The sequence below is a fragment of the Poecile atricapillus genome, chromosome 15, assembly GCF_030490865.1.
Source record: "Poecile atricapillus isolate bPoeAtr1 chromosome 15, bPoeAtr1.hap1, whole genome shotgun sequence".
In the NCBI taxonomy this organism is placed as follows: Eukaryota; Metazoa; Chordata; class Aves; order Passeriformes; family Paridae; genus Poecile; species Poecile atricapillus.
In genome coordinates, this window is record NC_081263.1 from 7,027,007 (window position 1) to 7,041,331 (window position 14,325).

The 14,325-nt window shown below is 44.5% G+C and overlaps 1 protein-coding gene across 6 annotated transcripts in view; it reads left to right on the forward strand.

The window, feature by feature from the left end:
• The first annotated feature begins 3,670 nt into the window (after positions 1-3,670).
• ZBTB46 (zinc finger and BTB domain containing 46) overlaps positions 3,671-14,325 on the forward strand; it is a 48,974-nt gene continuing 38,319 nt past the window's right edge. Inside the window, exons 1-4 of one of the 6 annotated variants that reach the window (XM_058850827.1) lie at positions 3,671-3,782; positions 4,221-4,401; positions 10,689-10,816; positions 12,534-12,671. In XM_058850827.1, the coding sequence (XP_058706810.1) occupies positions 12,618-12,671 (54 nt within the window). In that variant the 5' untranslated portion in view covers positions 3,671-3,782; positions 4,221-4,401; positions 10,689-10,816; positions 12,534-12,617. Of the gene's footprint in view, positions 3,783-3,809; positions 4,088-4,191; positions 4,402-10,688; positions 10,817-12,533; positions 12,672-14,325 lie in introns of those variants that run through there. The other 5 variants (XM_058850828.1, XM_058850826.1, XM_058850832.1 and 2 more) reach the window with 5 other exon arrangements.

Below are 14,325 nucleotides of genomic sequence, written 5' to 3' on the forward strand. Positions count from 1 at the left end.
TTCCTCTGACATCTGCCAGCTGCTCTCCATGCGGTTCACAAAGCTGATGGTCTCGGGATTTCCAGGGATTCAGAGATGCTGTGAAGGGCAGAAACGGAGCTCTGCAAAATGGCTTTCCTCCTGCTCTACCTAGGGAAGAGCAGGGTTTGGTGATGGAGAGCCAAGTCTAGCTTGTACTAAACGTGGAAATAAAATGGGGATCACTGAGAGCAGAGATCACAGATCAGAGAATGGCCAGGATTGCTTTGGAACTTCTATTTCTACAATACTTTAGCAGAGGAAAAAAGAGTAGTTAGGTCATTTGGATTTTGTCAACGCGTTCCCAAACTGCCCACATGACAAGGACACACAGGAAACCATTTAAATTTATCAAATGTAGAATCTCCTACAACTGCAATGAACATAAAGTAGAGGAGAGCTGGAAAGAGGAGCTGAAATGAGACTGCTCAGCACTTCTGATGATTTGGCATTTCTATCCAGGAATTTCTTTGCCCATATTGACAAATTTTGCCAAGGGAAGTGGTGGAATTACCATCCCTGAAATGTTCAAAAAATGTGCAGATGTGGCAGTTTGGGACAGTTTAGTAGTGGGTTTGGTAGTGCTGGGTTAACACTTGGACTTGATGATCTTGGAGGTCTTTTCCAACCTCCCCAATCCCACGTTTTTGCAAATGAGACATGGCGTGAATGCAGCACCCAGCCATCCTTCCTGTGCTGCTGTCCCCCAGTCTGGTCCCACCATACCCCAGTGCAGGAGGCAGTGGGAGGATGGCGCTGACTTATCTGCCCTGGAGAGATCTTGGAGAATGTGCAGGAAGCAATCACAGAGGTGCAGGGACACTGAAAAGGCAGCAAAATTCAACAGCACATCTGCAGGACCATGGTTCTTAATTTGCCCACTCAGTGAGGATGGAGCACTGGAATGTGGTGTCAGCTTGGCTGTCCTGGGGGTTCAAGTGCTCACATGCTCTTGGCAGAGCAAAGGGAAGACATCAGGGCAACTCCAAGCACTCTTTTACTACAGGAATATGATCTTTACCTGTTGTCCCAGTGGCTAAAACCCATCAGTAGTGTGATACCACCAGTCTCTGCCAGGGTAGAACCTGTGGTATGGTGGGTAGTGAGGGATGTGGACTCAGGCTGGAAACACATGGTCTGTAACCCCTGACATGACATTACACTCTTAATCTTTCCTTTTCACACCAAAAATCACAGGAACTACCCCAGATTTTTCCTCCAAACTCTTATTTTTCTATGCACATCCTTTCCTTCTTTATGAGGAGAAAGCAGCTCTCAGGGCACACTGAGCTATTGCAGTATTTACCTAAAATACAACACAAACTTCTAATTAAAGGAGAGAGGGCTTGGCAAAAGAATATTAAAGCTTTTCAAGTCTCCTGAAATCCTTTGTGTGGAACAGCTTTGGGAAACGGGGCCTGCTGCCACCCTCCCCCTCTTGGGAGCATTCCCCAGGGCAGTGCCCGGGCAGCAGCTGCTGCAGCTCCGGGGGAGTCAGCCCAGCCTGACACACAAACAAATACCACAGGAAGAAATGTTTTCTTCCAACAAAGACCTGGAGAAGAAACCCTGGCCAGGAGGAGGGGAGGGGAGCGTACATCCTGCACCTGAGGAGTTTGGGGTAACAGGGGAAGCTTGGCCTCAAACAGAGGAGTGAGGAAAGGCAGGAATGGTTACAGCTGCAACCAGGTATGATGCAGATGTCATGCAAAACAGGACACAATGGCATAAAGATAAAGCTCCAGTTTCAACAACCCCTTTAACCTTTGCATTTCAGCCTAGAAAAAGGACGGACTCAAAAGCACAGGAGGATTTAATACCTGCAGGCAGTGCGGGGGGAACAGATTCCTGTGAAAACCAGCGTGAGCATTTAGGGTGGAAAAGGGATTTTGTTTGTTCAGCTCTGGTGCTCCTCACCCACAGGTGACAGAGGCTGGAAAATGTGTTCCACACAGGATTGTGTGTGCAGAAAGAGCAGGTGGCAGCAGGAACCCCCGCCCAGCGCCGATTCTGCGTTGCTCAAGTCTAAGAAATTGTGTCCTTGGTTGCATTAACAACTTCTCCAAAGTCTTCATTTGCATTTTAATGGAACTCTTTCTAGGAAGGTGGTGCTTGGACTCCGTTGCAATATTAAATGAAGAGGTAATTAAAAACATTCTGCAGTGAAAAAGCATTTTGTTCTCATTAATCAGGTTTATTCAAAGTATTTTCAAAATTAAAGGTATTTAGGGTATGTGGGAGGAAACGGGGGGGAAAACATACGATGTAACATCCGTTTATTTAAATTACACATTAAAAAGTGGAAAATACACTTTGTGAGGGGATATCCTAGGGATTAAAAGTACCTTACAGAAATGGATTTGAATGAAGAGTAGGCATAAAAATCAAGTCTAAGATTTCTACAGCAGTCTGCCTACTTGAGAGCCAGAGATGAAGGAAATATTTAGGATGAGGGAAAGGAAACCACGGAGGAAATTTTTAAACCTTCGGCACGTAATTAGCCAGGCAATTACTGTCATTACACACCTAAGTCAGTTAACTATACAAACGGCCAACCCCGTTGGTCAGACACTTATTTCCCCAATTTCGGGCGCAATCACAGCACGCAGATGTTGATAAAACAGTTCGCAAAAATTTTATCGGCTGGACCAGCTCTTGCTTTCACAATCCAGCGACCGCACAGCACCGAGAGCGATTTCCCCGCTCACCGCAGCCATCGTGCGATCGCGCCGACTTCCCCCAGCTCCAGCCCTATCCTGCCCTGTTAAGCTCCGTCCTTTGAAATATAGGGCAGTTTCTGTCAGATCCTTCAGCACGACAGTCAAAAGGGCAAAGCCCTGCCCTTTGTTGCAGCGGGAGGTTTTCCACTGCGGAGCTGGCTGTGATCTCCGTCCGCTCTGATCTCCATCCTTCCCCGACCACCGGCCATTACGGGTCAGGGGGCTCCGAACTGCACTTATTTTACATTGTTTCATTTCAGGGGACTGTGTGAAATACATCTCAGTGCGTACTACAGGGGGAAAGTGATTTTTGTCTGTCTCTCCCTGCAAGGTCCGGAGGAGGCTGCGGCACTGCCCCGCTCCAACACCCGCCGTCCTCCATCCCGCGGTGGGGCTTAGGGGACGCGCCCCGCTGAGGGCGCACAGCCGCCCCTCCCGGGGCCAGGCGCACCTGCCAGGGGCAGGACACACCCGGGGAGGCCCTGAGAGGTCCGGAGCAGGAGCGGGGTCAGGATCGGGCTCAGGACCGGGACCAAGACCGGGAGTAGTCCCGGGGTCCCGCCGCCGCCCCCGCCTCAGCGCAGCCCCCGCGCTGTCCCGGCGTGCCCCGCGCGCCGCGCGCCCCCGCCCTCCCTCACTTCCGGTGTCCGGCAGTGGCAGCGCCGCCGGTGGCGCCCCCGCTCCCCCGGCGCAAGGGGAGGGGGGCGTGGCGAGGGGGCGTGGCCGACGGAGGGGCCGCCGCCCAATCATCGCCAGCCGCTGGGGGAGAGTGGGCGGGGACAGCGCCGGCACGCGCCGCGTGGCACCGCCCCCCCGCGCCCCCCCCGCCAGCCGCGGGCTCGCGCCCCGCGCGCCCGAGGGAGCGTCGGGAGCGCGCCCGGGCGCCCCCCCCTTCCCCCCCTCCGCCGGGTTCTCCCCCCCACCTCCTCCGCCCTCCGCCCCCCCTTCCCCTTCCCCTCCCCACCCGGGAGGAGAGGCACGGAGTGACCGACGGAGCCACCGCTCCGGCCGCTCCGACACCCCGCTCTCCTCCATGGGGCACAGGTAAGCGCGCCGCCCCCCGCCCCCCGGGGCGAGCGGGGGTCCCCATGGCCACCCCCCCACACCTCGAGGGGCGGCGGGGAGCTCCCCGCTCTGCTCCCGCACCGCCGCCCCCGGTGTTATCCCCGTTATTATCCCCCTTATTATCCCCGTTTTTATCTTTATCCCCGTTTTTATCCCCGTTATTCCCCCCTCTGCCCGCCCGCCGCGGGGGGAGCTCGGCCGGTCGCGCCCTGCCCGCCGAGGGGGGCACGGAGCCTTCTTTGGGACGCGATGTCCTATTTGGTGTGGGTGGATGGCTTAACTTGGTAAGTGCCGGGTTTAACCCCCCTCCCCCGGCCCTCCCCTCCCCTCGCTCCTCCGCCCGCCCCCCCCCCCCCTCCCCGTAACCTCCAAAAGGGGAATTTTCCAGCTGGTAATTTCTGCTGCGTCAACACCCAGCTCAAGGGAGAGGAGAAGAGACAAGGGGGCATTTTAACAGCAGCTCCACTTGCGGATAGCCAGCCTCAATCCCGGCTCCAGCATTAAAACCCTTTCCGCCCCCTAAAATCCAGCATCCGTGCAAGTTGGACCAAGAGTTTGTCAGGAGTGTGGTTCAAAACTGCTTGGAAAAAGGGATGAGGTAATAATACTGGTGAAGCATGTTGTATTTATCTCTTTCTGCCTGTCTCTCTTTCTCTTTCTCCCTCTCCTCCTTTTTTTTTTTTTTTTTTTTTTTTTTTTTAAAGCCAGGCCTGTTTTGGGTTATTGTCTCCCCCTAAAGCCAGACATAGATCGCCTGGCCTTGCCTCCATTTTAATTGCAGGCTGAAATGGGGGAAGTGACCCTCTTTAAAAAAAAGAAATACAAAAAACCCCAACAAGCAAACAAACAAAAAAAGCCTTGAAAAAATAATGCTGTTCCTTTGGGGGGGGATATAGGTGATTTTTCATAAGGCTGTAACAAGTGCAAAAGTGGCTGGAAATGTTCTCTGTCATGCTGGGAAACTAGTGAGGTATCCTCCCCCCTCCCCAGAAAAAAGTGCTGCTAGAATTTGGCGGAGGGGAGAAGGAGAGGTGCTGGGAAAAGCAGGGGTTGTGCTGCTGGATTGCCTTTGTGTCTCTGTAAATAGACATGTCAGTTCCCAAAGTAATACAAGTAGTGTCTGATAACTCAATCCCAGATGACAAATAGAGAATGGAGCAGATTTTCAGGACTGTAATAGTGGGAGGATTTCTCTTTTGAAACGGAGAGGAAAAAAAAATGTTGCTACCTCCTGAAGAGGTTCTTCCCCGGCGCGTTATTGTGGAGCAGAGCATTCGGATGGAATCCGGAGACATAAACCCATATTTATTTATTTTTACACCTGACCGGGGAAAGATAAACAAAGGAGAGTTTAACAGCTCTTTAATGAATTCCTCATGCTTTTTATTTTGCAATCCCAATGATTCATTTGGCAAGCCTTGCAGGACGGGATTATTATCAGCATTGTTTAAAGCCATGCTAATTAGGAGATGTGTTTAGCAAACAGTGGCATTGTAGACACCTGTACCAAAGTTCTTGTGTGCATTTTAATTACATCACTGGTATCATTTTTAGCATTTAGCTGCTGTCATTGAGATGTAGGTCTCAGTTTGTGGACTCAATCAAGTATTTATTGAGTGTGGGTTCTCTGTATGCACAGATCAGTCCTGCTACTAATGCATTAAATGTGTTTTCTCAAAAAAGACAGGGAGTATTTTTTTCTCTTTTTATTTTCCTGTGGGGATTATAAGAAAGGGCAGTGATACCCAAGAAGAGTGAGAAGAACGTAATTTTTGAAGAAGAAGCTTTCTGTGACTGGACAGCTCTTTCACTCTAATCAATACCTCACTTTTATGCTTTTATAGCCTCCTTTAATTGGAAATAAAATTTAACTTTCCCCTTCTAAACTCTCTCACTGTTTGTCAAGTTTTATATTTTGAAATCCTTAGTGATGGAAAAAAAGGGTGGAGTGTATTATTAGTCACAATATTTTCAACATGCAGTGAGGAGTTACAGCTTTGAGGTGTTTTTTGGGAGCTGTCAGGGAACAGGCAGAGGAGCTGCCCATGGGCTGGAGGGAGAGCTACAGGATTCAGGGGGCTTCCAAATTGCTGGAAAATATTCCATGGTTTGTTGCGTTCATGGGATAACTGTAGCTGAAATAGAAAACGAATCTTTTGGTTTTGATGCAGCGTGTCCAGGAGGGGGAAACTCACTCACAGCGAAACTTCTCTCATGGTTGTTTTCATAGGCTGTGCATTCGCCTGGGTGGAATTGATTCAATTTCTGGTACCAAAACCGGGGCATTCTAGTAACTCTCACCTTAGGTGTTTATTCCTGTGCTTTAAATGCTGCTTCGTTCTGGAGTGTGTAGGGCTGAGCCTTTGAAAACATGACCTGTACTTGGGGTTCTTGGAGACTGGAGAAAATGGGCCACTTTCTCCCCGTGGTCTTTGTTTTCTGGGACAGTTGTACAACAGTGGATATGTTCTTCGCGAGAGGATTTTTTTTTTTTTTTTTAATATCTGGAAGTGCTTAGAGGAAAACCAGTTTAGCAGCTCCCCCCTCCCCAGCAGCCCTCTGTCAAAAGGAAAAATGCCTCATATTTGGAAGATCTGTTAATTGCCTGCTTTTCCTCTGGTGATGTGTTGTGTTGCTGTGAGGTTGAGCATATTCTTTTTGTCTTTGCTATCCACTTGGGTGGATTTTTTTATTTTTTTTTTTAGATCCGTGTTTTTGAAGTTTCTAAGCAAAGTTTCCTCTCCTCCCAGCAGCAGCACAGAGCAGGCTGACACCCAATCCAAACTGCCACTGCCTGCTTTCAGGGCAGAATTATTTCATAAACAGCTCAACCTTTCCCAGGACATTTTTCCCTTCGTGTTGCTGGTTTTACTGGCTGCTCCAGAGCACTCTGTAACGCTTTCCAGACTCCCCCTAAATTGGTAAAAACCATTCACAGGGGTTTTCCATGCTCCTGTATGTTTAGTTTAATGGGCAAACAGAAGGGCAGGGAGAGGGCTTAGTTTAAGTCTTTGAAGAGCTACCTGCAGTTGTAATGGTTATCCCACATGTCTGTTATAATTCCCAGGAGGCAGCAATCTGTGTCCATTCCTGGCTGTGAGCACTACCCTGGAAAATTCTGACACTTTACACAGAGCGATTAATTCCGTTTTTATATTTTGCTCCTGGCTTGAGTTTGGCTGAAATATTTTGAAGTGTGGAGCTCACCTGTGTTCTCTTCGTGTGATATTTGAAACTCAAAGTGTGTTAATAGTGAAAGTGAGCAGGTTGTGTGCAGAGAGCAGGGGTCACGTTAGGAGAGAGCACAAGGAGCGACCGTGGCTGTGAGGCAGAGGCAGGAATTTGGGCTGCGGGAAGTCCTGCGATCCTACTCCATCCCTAAAACATCTCCGTGGGAGTTTTTATGATATCTGGGCAAAGCACAGTAACAGTCAGGGATCCAGTGTTAGTTAAAATTTGTTGCTTCAAAACTTCACTTTTCTCCCTTCCCAAGGACTTTTTGTATGTTTGTGTTTGCAGCCCTCTTAAATACATCCTTCGGTAGTTGGGTTTCTCAGTTCCCCCTGGATCTTCAGTTCTTTCGGCAGGATGAGAAATAAAAGCCTGTATCACTTCATGTGGGGCTTCTTTCCTTGAGATGCAAGAGGGAAGAATCTCAACTTCCCTAAACAGATCAATAGTTTTCTGGTTTGTGCTGCCTTGGTGTGTTTGGATGCACAAGGATGTCCAATTTAGAGGGAAAGCTGCTCTTTGGGACTCAGTTCCCATCCTCCAGCTGTTGACTGAACGTGTTGGTGTGTAACTTCTTGTTATACATCTCCCCTTCTGTGAAACAAGGGTTTACTCAGCTTTCCCAAACATTTTCAATTATGCTGGTGAAAAATTGTACTAGAAGTGCTTATTCTTCATAAAGGCAAACCAATGTGAAGTCCTGGCTGAATTCCCTCTGGGATGTGGTGAAGTCCAGAGGCTCATGGGTGGGGTTTGCTGTCCTTTACCAAGTCAGCTGTGGTGCAGTTATTTTCTGAACAGTCGCTTTAACTTTCTTTCATACCCATGTATTTAAGAAACATCAGGCTGCTGCTGTGATGTTGGTTTGGAATAGATTCTGAGCACTCCAGAGGCAGGGTGAGATCCTTGACAGCCATTCTAATGAGATGGAAATGTGTCCCACTTGGCAGTGTTCAGTTGTGCATAGGTAAAGATGTCCCTGGCACAGGAGGGGAGAGGTGGCTTTGCTGAAATGTGACAGGTAGATGCTGAATTAGAGCTGAAACTCACCTTTTTGCCTTGATTTTTGGGGGTGTGGCTGGCTTTTATTCCAGCCCAGACAGTGGTGATCTTGTCCTGCTGCTGACTTGACTCATGTGTGCCCTTGGGAAGGAAAACACCCTGCAAATGTTGGAAGTTGCCCTGTGTTTGCTTTATAGTGACTCTGTGTTGGCATCTCCTGTACTGGAAAGAGGCACCAAGGTATCAAAAAAATTCTGCAAACACATCTATGAGCTTGTGTGCTCATAACAAGGAAACAGGTGCAGAGCTTCAAGCAAAGGAAAATACATTTGTTAACGAGAATGTCAGTGTGTACCAGGACCTTACCTGCCCAAGAAACCTACTTAGAAAAGTGGACAGGGTTTTGTATATTAAGGAATATGTTTATACCTTTGTATATTGAAATATCTAGTTATCTTTCCTAATTATTTCCTTGTCATATGTTGAACAAACTACTTATTCCATCCAAGTTAGTTTGCTTCCTGGTATTTCTCACCCCATGGAGAAGAGCTCTGCAGAAAGATGATATTTCAGGGCTTTGGGTTGCTCTCTTAGAGGAAAGGGTTAAACAAAATTTGCACTTTTTGCACTGATGCAGCATCAGAGGAAATACCTTCCTGACTAGTGCTCAGATCATGCCCTGGAACAGAAGAATCAATGGTCTGTATTGGACATTAGGTGCTTAAAATATCCAAACCCAACTAATTTAAGTGCCAATAAATGAAGTAGTCAGGGCCCAGTTGCTCTTAACAGTCCTACTACTATAAGGTTGAAGAATGAGGTGGTGGCTAAATATAAAATGAGCTTTTTGACTTCCTTCTTGTTACCAATGTGTCCTTCTTGGCTTCACTTTTTTTTTTTATAGTAGTTGATCAAATCTGGATTATGAGATTTGTGCTAAAAAGTAAACCAGGATCCTTACCCAAGGCACGGAGGACTTGTACCATGAATTACACAAACAGAATTAGGTTGTTCTCAGAGTCCTTCATATGCTATCTTTAGTTTTGCACTGGTTGATTCTTTTACTCTTAGATTATTCATGACTCCTTGTGTGTCTTTTCTGTCTCTTAGGTGATCTTTCTCTTGGTTTTTACCCTTGCTTTACTTCCTTTTAAAAATCACCTCATGATTCTTCCTCCTTTGGCTCCCTCCCTTTTTACGTATTGAGTTTGGGAACTTTGGCAAAGATCCCCTAACTAAAAAGCCAAAAACCAATGAGAAAATTTGGGGGAAACCATTCTTCAGGGCAATTCCCAGAGTGCTAAGTTTACAGTTCTGCAATCCTCTTTTTTTTTTTTTTTAAAGGTACTTTTAATGTTGTTTTCTGACTAATAAATGCACAAGGGCAGAGTTTTTTACTTAGGTTTCTTTTGTGACTTTTTAAAGTAAAAGCTTAAGATCTTGTAGGAGATCTTAAGGAGATCTAATGGCACTTGGACAGGTAAGTGTCATATGAGCCACAGGCATTTGAATTTTTCAAATTGTTTTTTAATCTTTGTTGCTAGAGTAGAAGATATATCTGTAGCTAAATTCTTATACTTTTTTTTGGTGTCACCAGACTTCTCAAGCCTGGTACCCTGTACCAGTTCTGCCAAGTTCTTACTGTGTTCTGCAGAGTCCATGACACGAGTAGTGTTGGGTCTGTTCTCCCAGTGCAACCAGATGAGAGAGAGAACAGAGATCAAAAACAGGGGAATGATTTGAGCAGCTGTTACTGTACCAGGATGGAGAGAGGATGGGGAGACAGGCAGATGGACAGAGCTGGATATTATGGGGAAATGAATAAGGGAAATGCAGAGGTAATCCAAGTGCAGTGGAAATATTACTGTGCCCTGTTGCAAAGGTGCATCCTGTCATAATAGCAACTTGTTACCCACTGGAATATTGTATTTCAGGCTGCATAGCTTTTACAGGCATGGAAAATAAATCTTCTGTTAGTTATTTGCATCTTAATTTTTGTTTTTGGGGTCTTTTTTCAAAGTTTTTTTTTCATGTTTGCAAGAGAAGCAAAGTGATTTCCTCAGTATTTGTGTGGATGCTGCTTGGTAGTTAAAATCTGAGGGTGTGATTCAGTCACGCTGGATGGGAATAAAACTCAAATCTCTTCCTTTCACACAACATGGACACATGATTTTTCTGTAACCTCAGGCAAATATTTTGGTTTGAAGGGGAATCACTGTAATCATGAGGTGAGGTGAGATTAATTCCAACCCCACTTAAAGCATGTGGGTGGCAGAGGTCACAGAAACATTAACTGAAACTTACATGTCAACTGCAGCAATGTTGTTAAAGTTTTTTTAATTCCTTTTTATAAAGCGCTGTTTTTTGAGAGTGATGTTTTCAAAGCACTTCTGGAAGCGTAGTCAGAAGTGATTAACAGTCTTAATACTGGTGTGTTAAACTCTTTACATTAACACAAGGGCTAAATTATTTTTCTTGCATGATTAATTATAGGAATATATCAGAAAGTTTCTTGTTAAAATGGCAAACAGTGTTGTAAATATGCAGTTATTTTAAGTGTTGCTTGTAATTATGTGACACTGAAGGGGTTTGTATCGAGTTAAAGTTTGGATTTTAATTTTTGCCTCCTATTCTTTCCATTCCCAAACACAGGACATCTGATGAACTTTCTGGAGCTTCTTACCAGAGACCATTTTCCTCTCTTCATTGAAACATGCACTGTCCAGCTGTGAAACATTGCAAGGTTTATTTTTGCTAACAGGAAACACTTTCAAGTATCGGTAAGTTCTCAGCATTTAAAGATATTTTTGTCATGTGGTATGGGAAAGAGAAAGGGAACCTGGAGAAAACATTGCTATGAGGGTTGACAGTTCCTCACAAAACTTGATTTAACATTGATAACAAGGACTCATTTAGAAATCTTGGTCACCTGCAGAAGTTGGAGAAATACCTCTGGCTGTTCTGCTCCTTCCTTGTGGCAGAGGTGCCTCCATCCATCACAGTCACTCAGTTCTCATCTGTTTGGTCACAAAAGGGAAACAGGTGCAGAGCTCCGAGCAAAGAGAAAGTGCAGGGCTCAGCTTTGTCATTTTTACCAATCTGTTCAGGCTCTCTTTGTGCTCTAGGACAGGTGTAAGTGAGAGTTTTAACAGTACTAGCTCCAGGTCTAAGTAGAAATATGTACACCTTGTTACACTTTGTTAACAAAGTAATTCCCCATGTGTTTGGGTTGGTCTGGCTCTCTCACTTCACCGCTTTATTTTTGCTTAACTGTCCAAAAAAAAGGACTAAAAAGAGCTCGCCAAAACAATTGCTATGGAGAAGCAATCAGAAATAGAGAAAGGCAAGACTTGGCAGTCCAGAATAGAAACTGAGAACAAAGTCACTGGTGTTTGCTTCAATTGGGTCATATTTGTTTTCAAGATTTTCAGTTCTGCTGTTAGCCATAAGAATGCTTGGATTTTCCTTATTACTTCATTTGTTTATTGGATATTTTGTTTCACCTTCTATAATGTCATTAATTTGTGTCAGAAAAGCTTTCTTAACTTTTATCTTCTGACGTTTCCTTTCACAATCTGTTACTACAGAAGGTCAGTCTGGAAATCGCCAGTATTGATTTATATCTTATTTTCATTAAGAGAGCTAATCTGTGTATTGAAGGTGTTTGAAATGCAGAGATCAAAAAGGACTTTGTTATGACTAACAATATAAAGCTTTGAATAAAGCAGACTTCAGAAGTGTAAGATTGTAAATTAAATGTTGCCAGTGTGGTGTATATGCTATTCTGAAGAAAATAAAGTCTGTTTTATATGAGAAAAATGGGTGTAGAAGATGATAGTTTTAGTGGATGTGTCCTCACAGACAAAAGCCTTGGTGTAGTTGAACTATTCCTACTCCTTGTACTGTGCAACCATAAACACCTGGGTTTTCTCTGAGAAGCCTGTCTGTACATGTGTCTTACTATACCTAAATATCTGCATTCTACACAAAACTTTACAAATCTTGGGATTGATCGGTCTCTTAACCCAGAATGGTGTCAGCCACTAGAAACTGGCAACTAAACATTTCAAGAGCAAATTCTCCTGGGTGTTCCACTGCTAATTTCTTTCAGGAGCTGTACTGATAGCTTTTAAACCTCAGTGTTTTATAGGTCAGATAAGGTGAGTCTCTTTAAAGAGTCATTAAAGTGAGAATGTTTTGAAAAGCTCCCAAACAGGAAACCCTGTTGTTCAAGGCTCTGATTGAAGTTTTAGTAGCTAAAATTAGACCTTTTTGTTCCCATACCTTTAAGAAGTAACTCTTGCTTACATTATTACAAAGTGGTAGCCAGGATTTAATTACTTTTAATGTATTAATGTGCTTGGAGTTGACTTTTTTGGAATTCATTAAGTCATAAGTTAAAATGTAATGACTGTGAGTTTGGAGGGAAAGGACTTCAAAGCATTTCACTGTAAGTTTGTTGCTAATAATTTGTTCTGGTTTTGTTTTCTGTCATAGTTCTGTCTTTCTCCTACAAGAGTTCACACCAGTGCTGTTGGAAGGTCACAAACAGGGCACTACCTGTGCTGCCCTGGGGTGTTGATGTCCTCAGCTGTTATAGGAGAAACACTAGACCTGGAACCCAGTTTGTTACTGGTAAGAAGTAATTGTCTTGGATTTTATTGTTTCTTTATTCAGTATTGTGGTTTACATGTTTTCTTTAACAAAATCAGCAAAATTCACTTGTTACTTTTAAGAAAAATATAGCAAAATATGCATATCTGGTCTTTTGTTTTCTGGTCTTTTCTGTGTTCCCCCTAAAATTTTTAACTTTACATTTTCTAAATTTTGAATTCTAATTACCCTCCTCCCAAAATGTGGAGGACAGCAGGTTTTCACTTACCTCTCATTTTCAGTCCTGGTTTTCTCTTGAAATTCTTCATGTGCTGTCAGAGCTAATGAAGGATAATAAATGAATTTTTCTATGAAATCCTGTGTTTTGACTGCACTTTCATGCTGTCCAGCTCCTGCACATTGGCTGACCCATAACTTCAGGTGGATGGTTTGACAAGTCAAAGGTCACAGCCAAGTCTCTGGTTTAAAGTTTTGGAGTAGAGTGAAATGTTTAATGATGACTTCCTGCTATTTTAAGTTGTGCTGTTGGAGTTAGATTTTGCTTGTGGCTCTTGTTCGGACTGTGGAAACAAATCTTTAATGGCATGGTGAAATGCTGGAAGTGTGCAGTGTTCTACTCTGCTGTTAGAAGTTTACTCATGGACTTTCTGGATTGTATCTGCTACAGATTCTAAACAGAGATTTTAATCTTTTATTAAATGTTGTTTTAATGCTGCCTATGATGCAGCAACATCAGCTTGAAGTTGGAGAAATTTTAGTGAATCCTGATCAGACCAATGTTGATAAATTTATGCAGGGACTTGGGGCTCTTTTTGCCTTGCAACCACTGACAATTCAGTGAGCCTATCAAATTTGGTAATGAAAATGGAATTAGTATTTAAGTTTACTGAAAATCATGTGCCCCCCCCCCCCCCCCCCCCCAAGCCCTTTCTATACTTCTAAAGTTCTCAAAGTGAATGGTGAAATTTTTATTTTCTTCCTGTGAGTCCCAGCCCATGAGGCTGAACTTGCACTGGTGGGCTGCAATTAAACTTCCCCATCCCTGGTCATCAGGGAGCAGTGGTACACGTTGTTTGCATGAAACCCTGAGCCCTGAGTGACCCCTCTGGCTCGAGGGTCTGGTTTGGTCTGTTTATAAACATCTGCCTCCTTCTTGAATTCAGAGTTGTGGTTGGAATGACCAACTTAAAACAATGGATGATTGGTTTCAGGAATCAGAATAGGGTAAAGGAGTTTCTCTTTTGGCAACTGTTCATTTTTCTAAGCTGTTACTTATATCTGTCTTGGACAATACTGATCATGTGTGTATAATTTGGTGTTATATAGTATCAAGAAATTAAAACTCCTTCAGAATTGTGTGCTGCTGTTCCTCAGGCACACTTGTGAGAAAACACTGCACTTGTGAGAGAGATTTGTGCTTGTAAAGCTCCTGAACAGTGTCTTTGCAGAGAGTTACCTTCCATGAATATCCTGAGTCTTCTTTTTCTCTCCTTTACTGTCCTTTTCAGTTCCTAAGGGGTCTTGTTCTCCTTTTCAGCACAGGGCAGATGGAGAGTAGGAATCATGTGTATTTCTGTTGTCTTTAATTGGATAAAAGTGAAACTTGCATGCACACTGTGTCTTGTGCAAAGAAGCATTTCAAGCCCAATCTCACCTTGCAGAGCTCCTTTGCAGA